This window comes from Ambystoma mexicanum, chromosome 1p (genome assembly GCF_040938575.1).
Source record: "Ambystoma mexicanum isolate Mex_15411 chromosome 1p, UKY_AmexF1_1, whole genome shotgun sequence".
Taxonomy (NCBI): Eukaryota; Metazoa; Chordata; class Amphibia; order Caudata; family Ambystomatidae; genus Ambystoma; species Ambystoma mexicanum.
Window position 1 is genome coordinate 987,257,868 of NC_090921.1, and position 19,165 is coordinate 987,277,032.

At 47.3% G+C, this 19,165-nt stretch overlaps 1 protein-coding gene across 1 annotated transcript in view; it reads right to left on the bottom strand.

Annotated features, from left to right (window-relative positions):
• The window catches only part of CSNK2A2 (casein kinase 2 alpha 2), an 876,327-nt gene that overhangs the window by 407,420 nt on the left and 449,742 nt on the right, over positions 1-19,165 (bottom strand). The window contains exon 6 of the mRNA XM_069654499.1: positions 11,465-11,548. Within this exon, the coding sequence (XP_069510600.1) occupies positions 11,465-11,548 (84 nt within the window). The remainder of the gene's footprint in view (positions 1-11,464; positions 11,549-19,165) is intronic.

The following is a 19,165-nucleotide window of genomic DNA, read 5'->3' on the forward strand; positions in this document are numbered from 1 at the left end:
AGTTCCCTGCTGAGTGAGTCGGCGATGGTGTATTTTTATCCCTGCCAGATGGAAAGGTACCAGAAACATCCCCTGGGCAACGGCCCAGTGCCACAGATCATGGGCTTCCTTGGACAGGGCTGGGGATCTGGTTCCTCCCTGCTTCCGGATGTAGAACATTGTGGTGGTGTTGTCGGTGAAGATCCTCACCACCTTGCCCTTGAGGGATGGGAGGAATTACTTGAGGGCCCAGAACACTGTTCGGAGCTCCGGTATGTTGATGTTGAGCGGTCTCTCCTCTGGGAGCGACAGGCCTCTTGCGTGAAGATCTCCGGTGTGCGCTCCCCATCCCTCCAGGGAGGCATCCGTCGTCACCGTCACCTGGTATGCTGGAGTCTGGAAATCTGTGCCCGCGGCGAGATGCGCGCGGGTGCCCCACCATCGAAATGCATGGCGGATGGCTGCCAGGGGCAGGGTTTAGGGAGAGGGCAGTCATTGGCTGGGGGCAGTATGACCCAGAGACCAGTGATTGGTTACTACTAAGAAAGACAGATCGGAAACGAAACTGATACTGATTCCTTCCTTTCCGAGGATTCCCAGCCTGACGGGGAATATTCATGAGCATGTGAATCCATGCCAGACCCATGCTGGAGTACCTTGTTTACCGCTATTATGGTTGAAGGACCAGACGGTATATGGATGGGACCCTTCAGATTTCACAGGGTGGATCAGGAATCTCCTGTTTTGCAACCAGAACAAATAGACATAGTTCAATTACTCATCCAATATGACACTCTCGAAAAACATGTGTCTGCCCCATTTGGTGGGAGCAACTCAAGCTATGGGATGACAAAGCTGCAGAGGACGATACTGCTAAAAACCCCATAGATGTGAAGAATTCAAAAGTGTGGTTGAACTTTAAGACTGTTATAGGGGATTAGGACAAGTGGGCATAGGGTTTTCAGTCAATGTAATATGTATGGCGGGACGCTGTAGGTATTCGTGCTTCAAGTGCTAACGTGAAGAGGGTGAACAGTGTTGACCAGTTTATGGCGCTGCCTCGAATACCCAAATGGTGCCATGCAAGTGCTTTGTGACAATTGTGCCTGCTATTTATCTACAAATTAATTATTTTCTTAGGCTCAACTGTTACAATGCACTTTGCCATGTATTACATTTGCCAAATAATATTGTCCATGTGGCCACTATATTAATGATTATGAATTAATTAGATTAATAAGTTACTTACCAACTGGTAACGTTCTTTCAACTGGATGTTCCTCAAACGTATTCCACATCTTTGACATGTAATGTCCACAGCTGTGCTACTTCAGAAATGTTCCCGCAGAGGGCATCCTGCGTCGATGGCGTCTGGTCGATGTCCCTGGAAGGCGACGTCACTGGATGTTATAAATACGACACACGGTGCCGTAGCATCAGTTTATGTTTTTTCCTCCATAACGTGTGACCTGCTCGTACAAAATGCCTGCTTGACTGCACATAGCCTTGAGGGAACGCAAGCTGCAATAGCATAGGAAATTCTCCAGAGGTGCAGGCCGGGAGGGCGATGTGGAATACGTTGGAGGAACATCCAGTCGAAAGAACGTTAGCAGTTGGTAAATAACTTGTTCTTCAAATGGATTGTGTCCTCCAACGTATTCCACATCTTTGACAGACTCCCAAAGCAGTAGCAGAAAATGGAGGAGGGAGAAGAATTTAGAATACCCAATCAGGTGGCAGAATAAAGGAGTGCTTTACTAAAGGCCATATCTTGACCATGGAGCATATCCAGGGAGTAATCTTTGACAAAGGTGTGGATAGAAGCCCATGTAGCTGTGTCACAAATATTTCTAATACGAACTCCCCGCTGCAGGGCAGTGGAAGTAGCCACACCCCTAGTGGAGTGAGCCCGCAAACCCTCAGGAGGGTCCTTGCCTGCCAATCTAACATTCAGTAACGGTGAGGATAATCCACCTGGACAAGGTCTGTTTGGTAACAGCCTGGTCCAATCGGTGTCGAGCGTACCCCACAAAGAGTTGATCGTCCACTCTGACCCTAGACATCCTAGAAACTTAAAAGCTCAGAGCTCTCCTAGGGTCCAACCTATGGAGTCGCTCCTCTGCCTTACCGGGATGATGAGGATAGAAAGCAGGAAGTATCACTTTCTGGCTTAAATGAAACTCAGACACTAACTTAGGTAGAAAGGATGGACGTACCCTCAGTACAACCCTATCCTTGTGGAACACAGTAAAGGGTGGCTTAGATGAAAGTGCCTGCAATTCACTCACTCTGCGAGCGGATGTAACCGCAACCAGGAAACCGTCTTGAAAAAGAGTCTCAAAGGACAAGAGTGCAAAGGTTCAAACTGAGCACCCATCAAGAATTTCAAGACCAAATTCAAATCCCATAACGGCACCTGAAACGGGGACGGTGGGGAACACATTAGTGAGCCCCTTAAGAAAATGGTAAATCAAAGGAATGTGAAAATAAGAACATTCTTCAGACGAGCGCTTGAAGATAGACAGCGCAGACAGGTAACCTTTAATGGTACCTACTTGAAGACCCCTGTGGGCCAAAGAAAGCAAGAAAGACAGAACCATGGGAATGGAACACTGAAAAGGATTAACATTGTGTCCTCTGCACCAGTCGCACAACTTACGCCAATGGTACAGGGATTTGGTTGACGGCCACATGGCCGAAAGCAACACCTCACATCATCCGGGAGGTCCCAATCCTTGGATCTCAACCTTTCAGAAACCAAGCGTGAAGGTTGAGAGTCTTGACCTCTGGATGGAGAAACTACCCCCCCCCCCCGCACGTGAAGTTCCTCTCATTAAGGAAGACGGCGTGGAGGACAGATGAACATCTCTAGGAGGTCTGGGTACCACGCTCTCCTGGCCCAATCCGGAGCAATGAGGATCATGTGGGATCCAAACCTCTGCAACCGCCTTAGCAAATGAGGAATGACGGGGACCGGAGGAAACTCGTAGAGAAGTTGGAATGACCAATCCACGATGAATGAGTCCTTTAAGGCCCCTCTTTAAGGCCCTTTCCTTTAGCAGAATCTCTCGCACTTCCGGTTGACAGTGGTCAAACAGATACACTTGTGGGGTTCCCCAAAGGGCGAAGATCTCCAGAAGGACTTCCTGGGCCAACTCCCACTCGTGCGAGATCGTGCTCTGCCTGCTCAGAGCGTCCGCCGCCGCCCTCTCCTCTCCAGCCAGATGAACAGCCGAGAGTGAAATTCCTTGCTGGATTGCCCAAAACCAGAGCCGCATTGCCTCTCTGCACAACGGGAGTGACCCCTACCATCCCCCCCACCCCCTTTTTTGTTGAGGTAATGCATGGCCACTGTGTTCTCGGTCATCAGGACACTCTTCCCCCGCTCCAACAGGTTGATGTGGAGTTTGGACTCCGATGGAGACCAACGACCGCTGGCAGTCAGATCGTTGGCATGAGCCCCCCCATCCAGTGAGTGAAGGGTCCGTCACCACCGTCCCCTCCAGTCAAGGTTGCCAAAATGGCTCCCCCTTCATCAGATTCCCTTTGCTGGCCCACCACAGAAGATCTTGCGAGACAGAGTGGAATCTGAATGGTATCAGACATCTTGGCTGAGAAATGGGACCACTGCATCTTGAGGACCCATTGCAGGGATCTCATCCGCAGTCTGGCCTCTGGCACCAGAAAAATGCAGGATGCCATGAGGCCGAGCAACCTTAAGAATATGAAAGCTGGAAGACTCTGGGCATGTTGGAATTTGTCTAACATCTGTACAATGTGATGAGCCCTCACTTTGGGAGGCGAACACTTTCCCAATGACGTGTCCAACACAGCCCCGATGTACTGGAGCTGTTGGTGTCAGATGCGACTTCTTGAAATTGAGGGAGAAGCCCAGCTTGCGGAGGGAGCGGCAGGTGAGACAGATGATGCAGAGCTTGCTCTGGAGAACGTGCTCGGGTCAGCCAGTACGGGTAGGGATAGGCGGGATTCCACCCCCCGCATGAGATACGCTGCCACCACAACCATTAGCTTGGCGAAGACCCTTGGGGCGGAGGTCAGTCTGAACAGCAGGATCCGAAACAAAGTGCGAGCTGCCAGCCGCAAACCTCAGGTACTCTGTGCTTTGGATGAATCGGCACATGAAAGTAAGCATCCTGTAGGTCCAGCGACACCAACCAATCTTGAAGTCAAAGGGCCTAAAGGAGTCGAGAAAGAGTGACCATCTTGAACTTGTCCTTCTGTAGGAACTTGTTTAACCAACGCAAGTCCAAGATCGGTCTCAGTCTCCCCTCTTTCTTTGTAATCAGACATGGGGAATACCATCCCTTGTTCCTCTCCGCTACAGGCAGTAGTTCTGTAGCGCCTTTCTCCAGCAGGGTTAAGATTTCAGGGTTAAGGAGCGGATCCGGAAGCTTCAAAGAGACTCCCCAGTGGATTGTCGTGAGGCCAATGTATGAAGGACAGGCAGTAGTCGTGGGCCATTACCTCCAGAGCCCATGCATCCGAAGTAATGGCTCGCCATTCTTCAAGATGCTGAGCGTCTGCCCCAAACCGAAGAACAATGTAACATGGCCTCATAGTAGTTTTGGAGCGGCTGTGGCAGCGCCTGAAGGCAAAGAGGCTGCTGCTTGAGTGGCTTTGGCACCTCTATTTCCCCGACCACCACCAGTACTTTTTTTCATTGACCTCTTTGATTGCCGGCTCCTCTCGTCCTACCAAAAGAGGAGTAGTAACAAAAAGGAACCTCCCCTCACTGTTGTCCCCTAGGACGAAAAGGCGGAGGTTGACGCACTGCTGCACTCAAACATTTAGCAGCAGTTTTGGAGGTCTGCAACCTCTCAAGGCTCTAGTCAGCCTTGCTACCAAACAAATGAGAGCCATCGAAGGGCATGTAAAGAAGACAGGCCTGTACATCTGGAGCAAAACCCGACTTCCGCAACCACGCAAACCTGCGTATAACGGTACTCGCAGCCATGGACCGGCTAACACTGTCGGCCATGTCCAACCCAGACTGAAGGGATTCACACATGGCATCCTTGCCATCCTGCAGGAGAGGAAGGAACCCATCCCTTTCTTCCCCCTCGGGAATATGCTCAGCCGCTAAAGAGATGCAATTCCACAGAGAGTGTGAAAATCTTGCCAAGGCACAAGTGGAGTTGGCTGACTTCAGCACCATACTGCCCACAGAAAACACCTTGCGTGCCAACCATCGAAGCGATTGACGTTCCTATCAGGAGGGATGGTAGGGTACGCCGCCTGCCTCGAGGTGGCTGTAGCCGCCTGAATCACCAAACTCTCGTGAGTGGATAGGTAGCGGGGGTCGCTACTGGAAGGACGGTATTTTTTATTTAACGACTTGTTAAACGCCGGAAGAGACTCCGGGGTCTGCCAAGCAGCCGCCACTCTTTTTTGCAAAAGCAAATGAAGGCAACACTGGGTCAGTGGATGGACATTGATCCAAAATATCAGTCAAGTCATCCTGAACAAATTAATCCGGAGGACTAGACCAATCAAGATACTCATTAACCCTAGCCATCAGTCTCATATAAGAGGACTAAGCATGAGACCCAGATTCAGGCCTGCCAAACTCCACCTCAGGAGATGTGTCTAAGCCACTGGCATCATGTAGAGATTGACGCAACTCTTCCAAATGACTGTCCGCGCAAAAGATAGGAGCCACGTCAGGCTCAACAGGGTCAAATTCCAAATCTGAAATCTCCTAAATCCTCGTAGATCTCATCCGGAGGAAGAAAACTCCTGCCTAGGGACAGAAGTGGGTCTGGATTCCTTGGAGGATCCCCAGTACCAGAGACCTCCATCAGCAAATTCCGGCCAAAAGGCCCCTAAAGGTGGCAACGGCTTGGATGTCTACGTCGACAACGGCGCCGAGGGCTGGTGTGAAGGCAAACCATCGACCTCTGTATCTGCAGAACACAGCGCTGACAGAGTCTACGCCAACCTCAAGTCCTTACCAGATTTCTGCAGTTTCGCCGGGGACGAAGACCAAGAACTAGATCTAGCATGTCTCTGGCAATCAACCTGAACCATGTCCGAATGGGACCTCCACGGTTCCCAGAGAGTATCGCGCGGAGGACCCGGGCCCGAAGGCACGATCATTGGACCAAGACTGTTCCCTGCCGGCTTCTCCCTAAGGCGCGGACGGAACTGTGCCCTGGGATTGAAAAATCACCAGCATCTGCTCCCTGAAGGCCTCCCATTCCTCCGTCGAGGACTTAGTGGGACAAGCCATTTTCCGTGTGGCACTATCATCCGACTAGGACAGAGAAGGCTACTTCTGGGAGTTCCTAGACAAGGACGACTAGTGGCGGGACCCACTCTGGGATCAAGTTCCTCAGGACTCCTTCCGACGAGGAGAGTCACCCCTCGAATCGTCGGTGGACATCCCTTTTGCATATTTTCAGGAGTTACATGGTTTAGTACCCCGACCTACCTGTAACTTCCACTTACTCTCCCGCAAGGCCTTAGCAGTCAGCGACTGGCATTTCGAAAAATTGTCGGTGTCAGGACTCTCGCCCAGACACCACAAACAAATGCGGTGCAGGTCCGTAATCAACATCTTAGACTTACAGTCCCGGCAAGTCTTAAAGCCAAACCGCGGAGTCGAAGGGGTAGATGAAGACATTTCTGAAGAATACACCCGGCGCGCTGAGTTCTCGAAGCAAACACATTTGCGAAAAAACTGAGGCTAGGGTCACCGTGCGTCCTATTTATAACATTCGGTGACGTCGCCCTCGACAGAGGCCTTCGAGAGACATCGACCCAACACCATCGACGCAGGACGCCCTCTGCTGCAAAATTTCCGAAGTAGCATAGCTGTGGACATTACATGTCAAAGATGTGGAATACGTTGGAGGACACAATCCATTCAAAGTGTGTTTACTGCAGTGTACTCTACTGATGTACAAAACAGCAAAATCAACTTGATGAGGACCTTTGTGGACACTTGGCAAAGTGGATCTCAGCGCCCTGAAAGGAGGTTTTTTTTTTTTATAATTGTCGCATGCGTTACGCGACAGAGACACTAATTATGGTGAAAATGTTGTTTTATGAACTCGATATATAGACTATTTTTCTCATTTGGAAGGGGAATGACAAGTATTCAAACAACGTGCAAACCAAAATACTCTGGGAATCCAATTTACTGGAACATCCAGTAAATAGGAGGTTAACTTTTTGGATCTGACAATCTATGTTAAAGAAAATGAACTAATGACTAGGACCTATAGAAAACCAACAGAGGCGAACTATACCCTGTTCGCGACAAGATGTCATTTCAATGCGGTTATCAAAAATATTCCTAAAGGAGAATTCATAAGAGCACGCAGAAACTGTTCGGCAAAAGCAGCCTTTGATCAAGAATGTGAACTGATCTCATCTCGATTTCTAGCCAGAGGATATGGCATGAAACATATCATCAAAGCTCGTGCGCAAGCCTTGAAACTCAACAAACAGACACGGATGTCCAGAAAGCCAATTCAGAGCCAGTCAGAGAAAATTAGATTCATTAGATTCGAAAATGTAACTCCTGCATGATGTGCCAGTATGCAACGGGTAATACAGAACTTTTTCAAGATTCTTTTGGCATCAAATACAGAATTACGGCCTTCATCAATTGCAAAACGAAATTCGTGATTTATGCAATAATCTGTCAATGTAATAAGGTGTACATCGGAAGTACCATTAGGGAAATGAGAATTAGGATTCGGGAACACCTGGCAAGCATTGGAAGCCAGAATGTTAATTTACCATTGGCATCCCACTGGCAAAAAGAACACCAACTTAGCAACAAAAAAGACATCACATATGTAGGTTTAAAAAAAGTGACACTGGGACCGAGAGGAGGAGACCTTGAGAAGAAATTAAGACAAGAAGAAGCCAAACTAATAAGCCGTTTTCGTTCAGTAGAAAGAGGTCTGAACTCGGATAATGAAATGTCTTCATTTCCATGATACCTGTAAATTGATATGTATTGTGAACTATGAGCCAGACTCTAAAATGTAGCATGCAATTTATTTACTCTGCATTCTATTTAACAGCTCCAGCAAAGTAAGATTTACATTCAGAACCTAACGGGAACAAATCTGATTGCTAATGAAACATGATTAACGTGTAATGGGATAAAAAACGCCATTTAGATACACTTAGGGATCAATTATAGACTTAGGGTTACATAAGGACTTCATTTATGTATACATGTGGTGTTTAACCACGGCTATCTACCAACCAGTTAAACAAAATCAACAGTGTTTTGATGCACCTATAATGGAGGACTCTATGTCCTTTCTAATTTGAAGTTATATAATCCAACTATTACAATGCACTCCTAGAACCAGTCGATATTTACTGATTTACAAATTTAATTTCTAAGAAAAGCACTAATTCGAGCAAAGTATGGGCTCATAAGATAGAGACCAATATCTTAGCCTTCCGTAGCCCAAAAGATGGCGCTCATACTAGAAACTGTAGAAGGACTCTCGTGGTAACCAGGGCAACCGGTGTAAACAACTATTTAAAGCCTCCATTTTTGTTTGTCCTGTGAACGTGGACAGAATCGTACGGAGCTCTCTTTTTTGAATTGCAGAGATAAGACATACCAGTTCGTAGGGTTCTTTATTTAAAGTTTGCACGGCAGTCCTGCCTTACTAAGAGACCACCAGTAAATTAGATACAGATGTTAGTCTATCACGTAGTCTTTTGAGTCTTGAATGTCATATGTACATATACTAGGAAGTTTTTACGCACCAGTATCTGACATTTCACGAACGTATAGTATGAATTTAACTCTTACAACGGCCCCCCACCGGGATAAACCATAAAAAGAAGTGCAAATATAGAGATAGTAATTTAGTTACTTGGGACTTAATGAGAAGGACACCATACACGAATCCCTTACCTTTGAGCACACTTAAATTAAAATTCAGTGTAATTATCACTTTCTGAATTTATGACTTTAAGAAGGAACGGGTGTATCAATACCATATATATTACCACAAATTCATTTGACAGGTTGGGATTTAACCCGAGACTTTTCATTTCCATTCTTTTGCTGAAAAGCAACGTTCCACATTTGTATACAATACCATTAGGTATGCTTTGATTTTTGCTCAGATGCTACATATTTCTTTTTTTCATGTTTTTTAAAGAGAAATTAACTCATTGTGTTTTTCTGTTTTTTGCTCTCCCTTTCCCACTACCCTGTGGTTTTGTTTATTTGTTTTTTTCCATCACTATAAATGTTTGAATTTCGTTATGATTACGGATATTGTTTGATTCGTTTCGATGCTAATAATCTCTACCTTAAACAATCCTCCCCATCCCCCCTCCTTTTATGTCTGTGTTGCATTGGATACTTTTCTTGTGTGTCATAATGGTTATAATGTTTGTGCTACAATTGGACATTTTATTTGTATCCCCCCCTTTTTTTGCATTTAATAGCCCTGATTTGAGAAAGACGGCATAGTTCGTTGAAACACGTGTTATCACAAAGGGCACTCATCCTAATTAACTATTAAACCTCAATCACTATATTCCAATTGATTGGAGTTTCTTTTCTTTATTATAACTTGGCGCATGAAGGAATAAGCGCAACCACATTTTCTATACTCTACTGATGTATTTTTTTACTATCAAGTGGCCAAATCTGACAACGTTTTAAGTCTTCATTTTTAACTCCCTCCTACTGTTCACCCTTGAGCACAACCCCTTGCACTTTAGGAAGAAGCCGACATTGCAATAATAATAATATTTATTGTGTTATAGTTTAAGTTATAAACTTTACACAAATTTCACGTTACATACCATATAGTATTAAAACATGATCCAAAAACAATTTTAGGTACAAATGATTCAGAATCCAAGTACAATTTTAAATACAAATAATTCCTATCTTTTACCGAAAAAGTTAAAATAGAAGAATATATAATCTATATACTTATGTTTCATACAATCTATTTGGTATTTACCCGCATATAATGAGTATAGTCATCCATAGAGTTGTACCCAACCTAACTTCAATTTGCAGCCAGATAGTGTACAGGACTGTCAGTAAACGTATACTGTTAGAGTTGAGACAATGATGCCAAAACAAAGCTTCCCCAATATGCGTGGTTTCATGGACATAGCTGGCAAAAAGAGGGGAAAATATGCTGGCCATCTCTGGACATTCAGTCAATAGATGCTTTGCCGTCTCCAGCTGCTCTTGGATTTTACATAGTCAGCATATGCGCTTCTCAACAGCAATCATATCTTTTCTCCCTGTGGTCATAAGCGTAGGTAGTTGTTCCAGTCTGAGCAACAATATGAACCGTCTAAGTCTGACAGATGGACAGATATTCAGATATTTCTGGGCTTTCCTAAAGTCAAACAATCTATATTGCACAAAATGGTAACTGCTCAGGCTCTTAATTCTCCAGCCAATCCCAGAGATCTACACGTTTGCTTAGTGCTCTATTTACTTCCTCTGAGTATTTACCATCTCTGGGTTGCCAGCCTATTTCGCGGAACAGATTATTCATCTGGTCGACAGTTGTAGAGATCAAACTTTCCTTTTCTAATTCCTGATGGACCGCTGTTAGTAGGCCATTACTTACATCTCGGGTCATTGCAATTGTTTTGGATCACTAATTGTGCCAGATAGCATCAGGGACATTAACAGCTCCGTACAAACGTCAGTAGCTGTCGGCTTCAGGTTCCCCTTCCATGTGCTCGGAAGCAGCTTTGAAGCATGTAGTAAAATAAAAACACTCAATAGAGAAGAAAATCCAAGTGTTCAAAAAGGTTTACACGAAAGCTAAAGCACTCTACCTGACTGACCTACAAACTATATTATACAGCCGTCGAGGAACTAGGCAAAGGCTATATTATGCAATGCTGAGGAGGGGTGTGGTGGGGAGGGTAGAGAAGCTAGAAGGCATTGGGGACAATAGTGCTTAGCAGAATACCCGTTTTAAAAGACTTAGTCGAATTGACCAATTACTTTTACATTTAAAACTATCTTTTTTATTAACATCTCAGAGTGGCTGCAACGTTGTCTACGTTCCTCTGGCGCGATAGAACTTCAATACCAGTCATAGGTGCTGTATAAATACACAGAAATGTATATGTGTGGGTAGCGGGGGCAAGTGGTAGGGAGGAGCACATTGCGCAAATAAAGTGCACAAATAAAAGGCAGCACTTCAAAGAAAAGGTATGTGCTCAGATGGTAGGTTCTTCCAAGAGCACATTTTTCTTAAAAATGGAAACAGTTTATTTGGAATTAAACTGGAACATCAGCATTTGCTTAACATTTTTCAGTTTAAACGGGCACACGTACAAACCTTAATGCCTCAAATAAGACTGATTTGCTTCATCACACATCCAAATCGAGGAATTAAGGAATGAGGTTTACTAATGGCAGCAAAAACAGTTCTACAACAATTAAAAACAGCATGAAATTGCATTGCCCCATCAACCGCTACAGGCGTACCTTCTTCTGTTGGTGATCGATCATAACATTATGTGGTTTAACATCTCTGTGCATGATTCCCATGCTGTGACAGTAATCCAAGGCCTATGGAGAGACAGCAAAAGCCAAAATTAGCACTTGCCCAACCCAAAGACCCATGCTGTCAACATCAATATGAGGATTCCCCGTCCAGTGAAGAAAAACCTGTAGACCTGATAACTGTAGTTTGGCAGAATTAGTATCTTATAGAGTAACATGCTTAAAGGAGTTTGTTAGGCTCATAATACTAGATTTGTTTTTAGCATGTCATTTCAACGAAAAAATGTATACTGGTAGCCTACCCATTTCCTTTGGGGCTTTTTGGCTACAGTTAATAAGGTATAGAGGGCTTAAACTGTGCTGCCTGTTGAGACAGATTTCTAGAATCTGGCATGGTGGACAGATTTTAGGAGGCCATCCTAATTATAGTGAACAGGGTACTCAGAGGTTAGCCAAAACCCAATCAATGCACATGGATGAGCAGATAAGACTCATTCCTAGAAGAGTGTGAGTGGGATCAGGGGCCCTCAATGAGTCCACCCAGTATGGCACACAATAATTCAGTTTAGACAGTTAACTATTAAAATACAGTTCTTCATTCTAGGCCTTATGAACACACTGGAAAATGAATCTAACAGATTATTGCACAACACTGATATACATACATATGTGATATGCATTACTGTAATAGCATATCTGATGATTGTATCTGCTTAGATTCACATGATGTGCATATAGCCGAAAATCTAGTGGTAATCATGGAGTATTGCATCTTAATTTCGATGATCAAAAGGGGAAAGGGGTAAGATGTCTATGTTCCTTCTACGCCAAGAGGGGAGGAAGGGTGGGCGCATGTGAATCTAAGCAGATACAATCAACACAAATGCTGTAACGGTTAAGTAATGCACGTCTGATGCTTGTTAATCTGCTTAGAATCGCATGCTGTGCATAGACTAGGGAGCAGTACCCAGAGATGGTGGTGGGATGTGTGAAGGAACAGTAGCAAAGAGATGTCTTAGCACCGCTTGTCCCACCCGAGTCTCAGACCTGGAGTGTGTATATAGGCAGTAAAGTTGAGTAAAGGTGTGTACAGAACTCCATGTTCCTGCTAACAGGCCTTAACAGAATTCCGCCTCCAGAATTACCGGGTCACCGGGCTTGTAATACTCCAGTGATTCTGGTAATCGTGGAATGGAATTACCGGTCCGGCAGCAGCCTGCCGGTTGTTCCAGCACGGCTACCGCCGGACTCATAATGACGTGTTGGTGAGCAGTCAATAGGATTGATGCTCTTGGTATTGCACCATATGATAAAGCGTTTCCATTTATTGGAGTACCAATGTCTGGTGTTAGGTTTTCGTGGTTCTCCAAGTATGTCCATGCATCTTTGAGGAAGTTGGAGGTGTCCGAACTCTATGACCTCAGGAGCCAGGCCGCTAAATTGATCGTTTGCAGGCATGGATTAAGTGTTTCCCCCCTGTCTTGTGACAGCATGTTGTACGGGTATGGCAGCTTCCTCCCAGGGGAGACTGACATTGCCATAACATGAGAACCAAAGTTGGCTGGCCTACATCGGAGCCACCAGAATCATCAGACTGGCTCCTGGTGCATCTTGTGCACTATCTTGTTGAGTAGGGGAGTCGGGGAAGAAAAGCATAGACTAATTTCCCTGACGTGTTATCCAGAGACCGTTCCCTTGGAGCGGTTCTGCAGGTACCTGGAGGCGTAATCTGGGCATTGTGCGCTCTCCAGAGTTGCAAACAAGTCGATCACTGGGAAGCCCCAGTCTGCAAAGACGTTGAAAACAATGTCTTTGTGTAATTGCCATTCGTACTCTATGGGTAGTGGGAAGTCTCTGCTGAGCACATCCAACAGAAGATTTGAGTTCCCCTGGAACGTGTTGCAACAGGAGGAACATCTTATGTTTGAGAGCCCATTTCCATATGTTCTGTGACAGTTTGGATAGCCCTGGAGAGTGTTTGCCCCCTTGCTTTTTCAGGTAATACATGGCTATGGTACTGTCCGTGAGGACTAGGACCGTCTCCCCTTGGCGGTCTGTTTGGAAGGCCTTCAGGGCTTTGACCACTGCTAGCAGTTCCAACAGGTGTATGTGGTTGGTTGCTACCGCTGGGGACCACACGCTGTGCGCGGTCTGAAGGAGGCGGTGAGCCCCCACCTTGTCAGAGAGGAGTCCATGGGAAGAGTGGCTTCCAAATCGGGGGTGGTGAAAGACTTCCCCTGCAAGAGGTTTTCCCTCGAACACCACTGCAGACTGACCATGGGCTGCCGAGACAACCACTAGATCATCCCATTGTCCGCTGGCCTGACAGCACTGGCTCGAGAGCCACTCTTGCATGGGGCGCATACGCAGACGTGCGTGAGGAACTAGGTAGATGCAGGAGGCCATCATCCCCAACAGTCAAATGGCTTTGCATACGGTCACCTCGTGATTGGCTACATAGTGAGGGATCTGGAACTGCATGTTTTGAACCCTCTCGGAGGGGAAGACAAGCCCATCTTTGGTCCGAATTAGAGGCCCCAAAAATTGTTTGACTTGGCTGGGGTCTAGGCTGGACTTTTTTTCGTTGATCGAGAATCCCAGAGTGAAGAGGAGATCTATTGTTTTCTGGGTATTTGATATGATAGTTTATTTATATAGCTCCTATACACAATGTGTTTCAAAGCCCTTCAAGGCAAGGGAGGGAACAAGGGAAATAACAATGACATTCTTACAGGCCATTAACAGTAAGGATGTGAAATGAACCATCGTACTCGGCCTGATGGCATTTCAGATAGTGCAAGAGCGAAGACAGATAAGAAAGGGAGGGGGAGAGTGGGAAGGAAATGGACAGACGACTAACATACTACGCCTGACGACATTTCAGGGGTGGGGACAATTAAGAGGAGAGGAGACAGGCGAGGTTGCCATCATACTAGGTCCAGGCACAATTCTGAGTAAGTGCATAGAAGAAAGTAAGGGGAGGAGATAGGAAAAGGGAGGGGAGGAGAGAACAGAGCGTAAGAAGTCAAAAAGAGTGGAGAAGCAAGAGGGGGAGCGAATAAAATTGCAGAAGTCAGTAGTAACACAAGAAGATTCAAGCAAGCCAGGCAACACCTGTGTGCGGGAAGGGAGGGCACAAGGGAACATCACAGGGGGTCCAGAGGGGGTGGGACTGCCTGTGGGGACAGAGGGAGTAAACAAATGTTGGTGCATGCTTACCTGCTGTCTGAGCAGGGGATCGGGCCCTGGGTCCTCCTGGTCCTAACAGGTCCAAACAGGAATTGCCCCTTTCTTCGTCTGCCCTTCACTGCGGACGCCCGGACGAGAGACGCCCTTGATCTAAGAGTTAAGAGTAGGAAGGAAGAGGCAGGGCTAAGAATGTGGGTGGTTCTTAGGCCTGGTGACCTAGATCCACTTGTACCTGCTCCCCATCTGCAAAGGAAAAGAGGCCGGATGGCGCCTTAAGTAGGGAAACATGATATGCATGTTCTGTATGAATCCCCTGTTATTAGCCCGTCGTGGAGGTAAGGATAGACTGGAATGGACTGCCAGCGCAGGTGAGCCGCTACTGCCGCTACTACCGCCAGTACCCCCGTGAACACCTTGGGGCTGAGGCAATGCCGAGAGGGAGAACCTTCAACAGTGCTGGTTCTCGATCATGAACCTTAGGTACTTTCTGTGCACTGGCAACATTGAAATATGAAAGTATGCATCTGTCATAGCCACTGTTGCCATGTAAAACCCCTGCAACAGAGGGATTACTTCCTGCATTGTCGACATTCTGAACTTTTGTGGCTTGACAAATTCTCTCGCTGGGCACAAGTTTAACACAGGGTGCATGGTGAGATAATTTTTGGGTACAAGTATGTACACTGAATAAACCTTGTTTATCTGATGAATGGTGACGACTTCTATGGCGCCCTTTTCCTGAAGGATCTACACCTCTTCCAGCAGAATCTGCAGGTGTGCTGGCGATAGGCGTCTGGTTCTTGGTGGACGGTATCGTGATGATGCCTACCCCCGGGGAACCAGACCAAGTCCAGCAACCCCGGAAGCAGGCATGTTATTTTGAGCAAGCCCAAAAACCCCTGCTAGGGGCGGTTTGGGTGCAGTCCTGGCGCCTTTGGCGCTAGGCTCATATGGAGAGTCAGTCCTGGCGCCATAGGCACCAGGCTCATAGAGTGGAACTTACCTGATGCAGACCATGTTGCAGAGCTCCAAGCCAAATGAGGCTTGGAAGGGACTATTTTACCTAGGGACTATTTTTTACTCGGCTGGGGAGGAATACTTATCTGGGACTACTTTGGGGGCTATTTAAACCACGCCCAAAGAGCAGCACATGCTTCGCGTTATTCTGCATCCAACAGCGTAACGCTCACTGTGTCTGCAAGCCTGCATCCGGTCTTCTGCCACACCCGCCTCGAGTCTGCAGCTCCTAGAAAAAGGAAGGAACAGAAGGAGAAAAGGTTCGATCCTTACCTGAATTCCAGACCCACCGCGCCTTCGAGCTGGAAGAAAGAAGCATTTTACGCACGCTGCCTCGCCTGCTGCAGCGCCGACCTGAACTCACCAGCCTTCGCAGCATCCTCACGATCCACTGCATCCTTCTGCACGTTTCCGCCACACTCTGGCACCTAAGGGGAACACAAGAACAGCAAAGGTGCGCCAAGGGAATAAACAGAGGCAATAGTAACTACCCACATAGACTTACTCGATTACCGCCGGGGGTACTATTCCTCTTCACGGGTCGGCGCAGTCTCCATTGCATCCTCACCGTACCCCAGCCCCTAAGGGAACAAAAGGACAACAAGGTGAGACAAAGGGACAAACAAGGGGAACTCTTCTCACCGCAATAGACTTACCTAATTTTACCGCCGGAGGCATTATTCCCCGAACTTCATATTTTCTCTCCACACCTGAATAAGGGAGCAAGCGACAGGTTACATTCTGGCCTTATTTTATTGGGCTGTGTAGGATAAGCCATATCCTTACCTGAACTTCGTCAGCTACCACGAGGAACTCTTCGCTGGGGTCAAACTGCAAGGAATCGGACAAGAGTGAAAGTCAGACATGTGAACTCTTACGAACTACATACTTTTCGGAGTCAATATTGTTCTGGAACTTACCAATTCCTTTGAGCCAGTGAAGCAACTGGTTATCAACGCGCCCCTGCGCTCAATGCAGGATGGAGAGCTCATCTTTTCAAACCATCAGGTGAGACTAAGAGGGGACATCAAAGGTGATCTGTGGGGAGAACAGCGGGGGTGGGAGGATTTACGCTCAACTCCACGGGTGGTTAATTCCTTTCTCAATTCGCAGTAGAATATTCCTTAGGGCCAAGCAAACGAAGCTAGGTGGGCCAGTCCAGTCCGTCATCTCGGCACTACGCGTCACATTGGTGGAGAACGCAGCTGTCCAGTTCAGATCGACGCCTCTGTGGGAGCCAAGTGCGCGTAACAGATATCCAAGTGGCCTGTGGAACTCTATACAATAACCGTGTGCGACAGTCTTGAGCACCCACTGGTCTGAAGTGACCCCCCCTCCCATGCATTAATAAAAGATGTTAAGCGTCCCCCGACCGGGACCCGGTCTGGTGAGTCATTTCTGAGCAGAGGTCGGGCAGCCTCTAGGGGTGGAGTTTCTACCCCTGCCTTTGCCTCTTGGCTGTCCACTCTGCAGATATTGGCTGCTGCCAGTTGCACCTTGTCCGGAGGACCATGGTGTACCTCCTGTGCCATACTGGTTGTGTGAATGGGAAAAAGACTGGCCGTGAACGGAACAAGAGGTGCCTCCCAGTTGTCGATAGGGTCTTGCAGTGATCTGATTCAGAGATTTGTTCTTTTTTCGCCATCTCTAAGGCATCATCCACAGCTTTTTCAAACAAATTTGCGTCTTCCACCGGGTTTGTTTATTAGGGATGCCTGGGTTTCTGGCTTAAACCCAGAGTTCTTGAGGCAGGAGTGCTTCTTGAGAAGAGTGCCCTGGGCTAGGGCCCGCCCCGCCATCTCTGCTATATCCAACATGTTTTTTACAATGTTGTGGGTTACCGGTTTCCCTTCTGAGACAATCGCCAGTATGCATGGTCGTACCTGTTCCGGGACTTCTTGGAGACCCTCCTGAAGTAGGTTCCACTGCACATCACTATAACTCGCAAGAAGGGTTGTATTATTAGTGATTCTTGACGAATATGCTGCTTAAGTGGTGATGCGTTTGCCGAGTGTGTACAACTTTTTCAGTCTTGGTCGATAGCGCTTCTGCAGTAGACAACGGTACACCGGCCCTCTTCCTGGTAGCAGTGACGACCAGGGAGTCTGGAGTGGCATGCCCCCGGATGTACAACAGGGGAGAGGGGCAAAACAGCTTTTCAACAAGGCCCTTGTAAGTGAAGGGGTAATCAAAGAAAGTGCAATGCGCTTCTTGGAGGTTTAGCAGCAGGATTGCTTGGCTTGTGATTTATTTTTTCCTTTAGGCTGTCCTCTACGAAGTCAGTGTCTTGTACAGCTTCCTGCGTGGGAAGTTGCAAATGGTCCACAGCCCTTTTCAGGATTGATTAAAGTCCATCTGATCATCAATAGGCGGAGATTGCCTCTGTGGGGCGAAGAGGTAGGATCCAGACAAATGGCACCTGGGTCATGGGTTGGAGAGGGGGAAGTCAAGGTGCTTCCTCTATAGGCTGATCTTGACCCCAATCTGGGCACTGGTCCGGTGTGTCCTGGCCAAATGGGTTGTCTTCATGACCATAGGGATCCTCGTAAACCTCTTAAGGTCCAGAGAATTCAAAAACATCTTCCTGGGGAATTTGACTTGAAAGCTTCTGTCCCTTTGGAAAACTAGGGCAGGAATCCTCCTCCCTAGGTTTCTTAGGGGTAATAAACTTTTCAGAAAAGTCTACAAACTGAGCTGGTTTCTCCATATGACTCAAACCTCACTCTGGTCCACAAGGATGAACCAGAGGGGTTAGAAGTGGAGAAGGCTCTCCAAGAGGACAGGGGTCCGTAGAAGGAAGGGATTTGTCAGTCTTAGAGAGGGGCTGGGAACCTTCTGAATACTCCCTTCGACGAGAGGATGTGCTTCTTGGCATATTCGCTGCCAAAACAATATTTGTGAGACTCGCACGTAGCTCCGGTGGGTGAGGGAGATTTCGACGCACCTACAGATGTCGTGGTTTTCATCTCCGCTGAAACCTTTGGGGATGACGCGTCGGTGCCCGAGTGTTTTTTCCATGAGGTGCCCTTATGGCTGAAATGCCCAGACCATGCCGCGATGGCAGATGCGGGGAGGGCAGCCGATTGCGAGGATCGATAGGCACCGTCGAAACTTTCAGTGGGGCCGCTGGCATCTGCTGCTTCCTCGACGTATCCATCGATGGAGCCTGTGGGTTGAATGCTTAGTCTTCGATGGTGTGGGAGTGCCTCTGTCATCGGGGCGTGATCTCCCCATAGCAGTGCCGACTGCATGCCTGTCGAGGCCGGGCAACTGGGAATCTGATGGTTCTGCGGAAAAGTCTATGGACTCCACATTGGAGCCATGGCTGCCGCTGGAGTCCTCGCTGTCAGCGCCTACAGGGGAACCACACTGCCGGCAGCCCGTAGGCCGCCCACCGCTTCGTCCACCTATCCTTTAGCGTCTTAAGACAGGAAGGTTTGCAAGACTTGCAGGATCGCTCGCCGTGATCACGAGGGA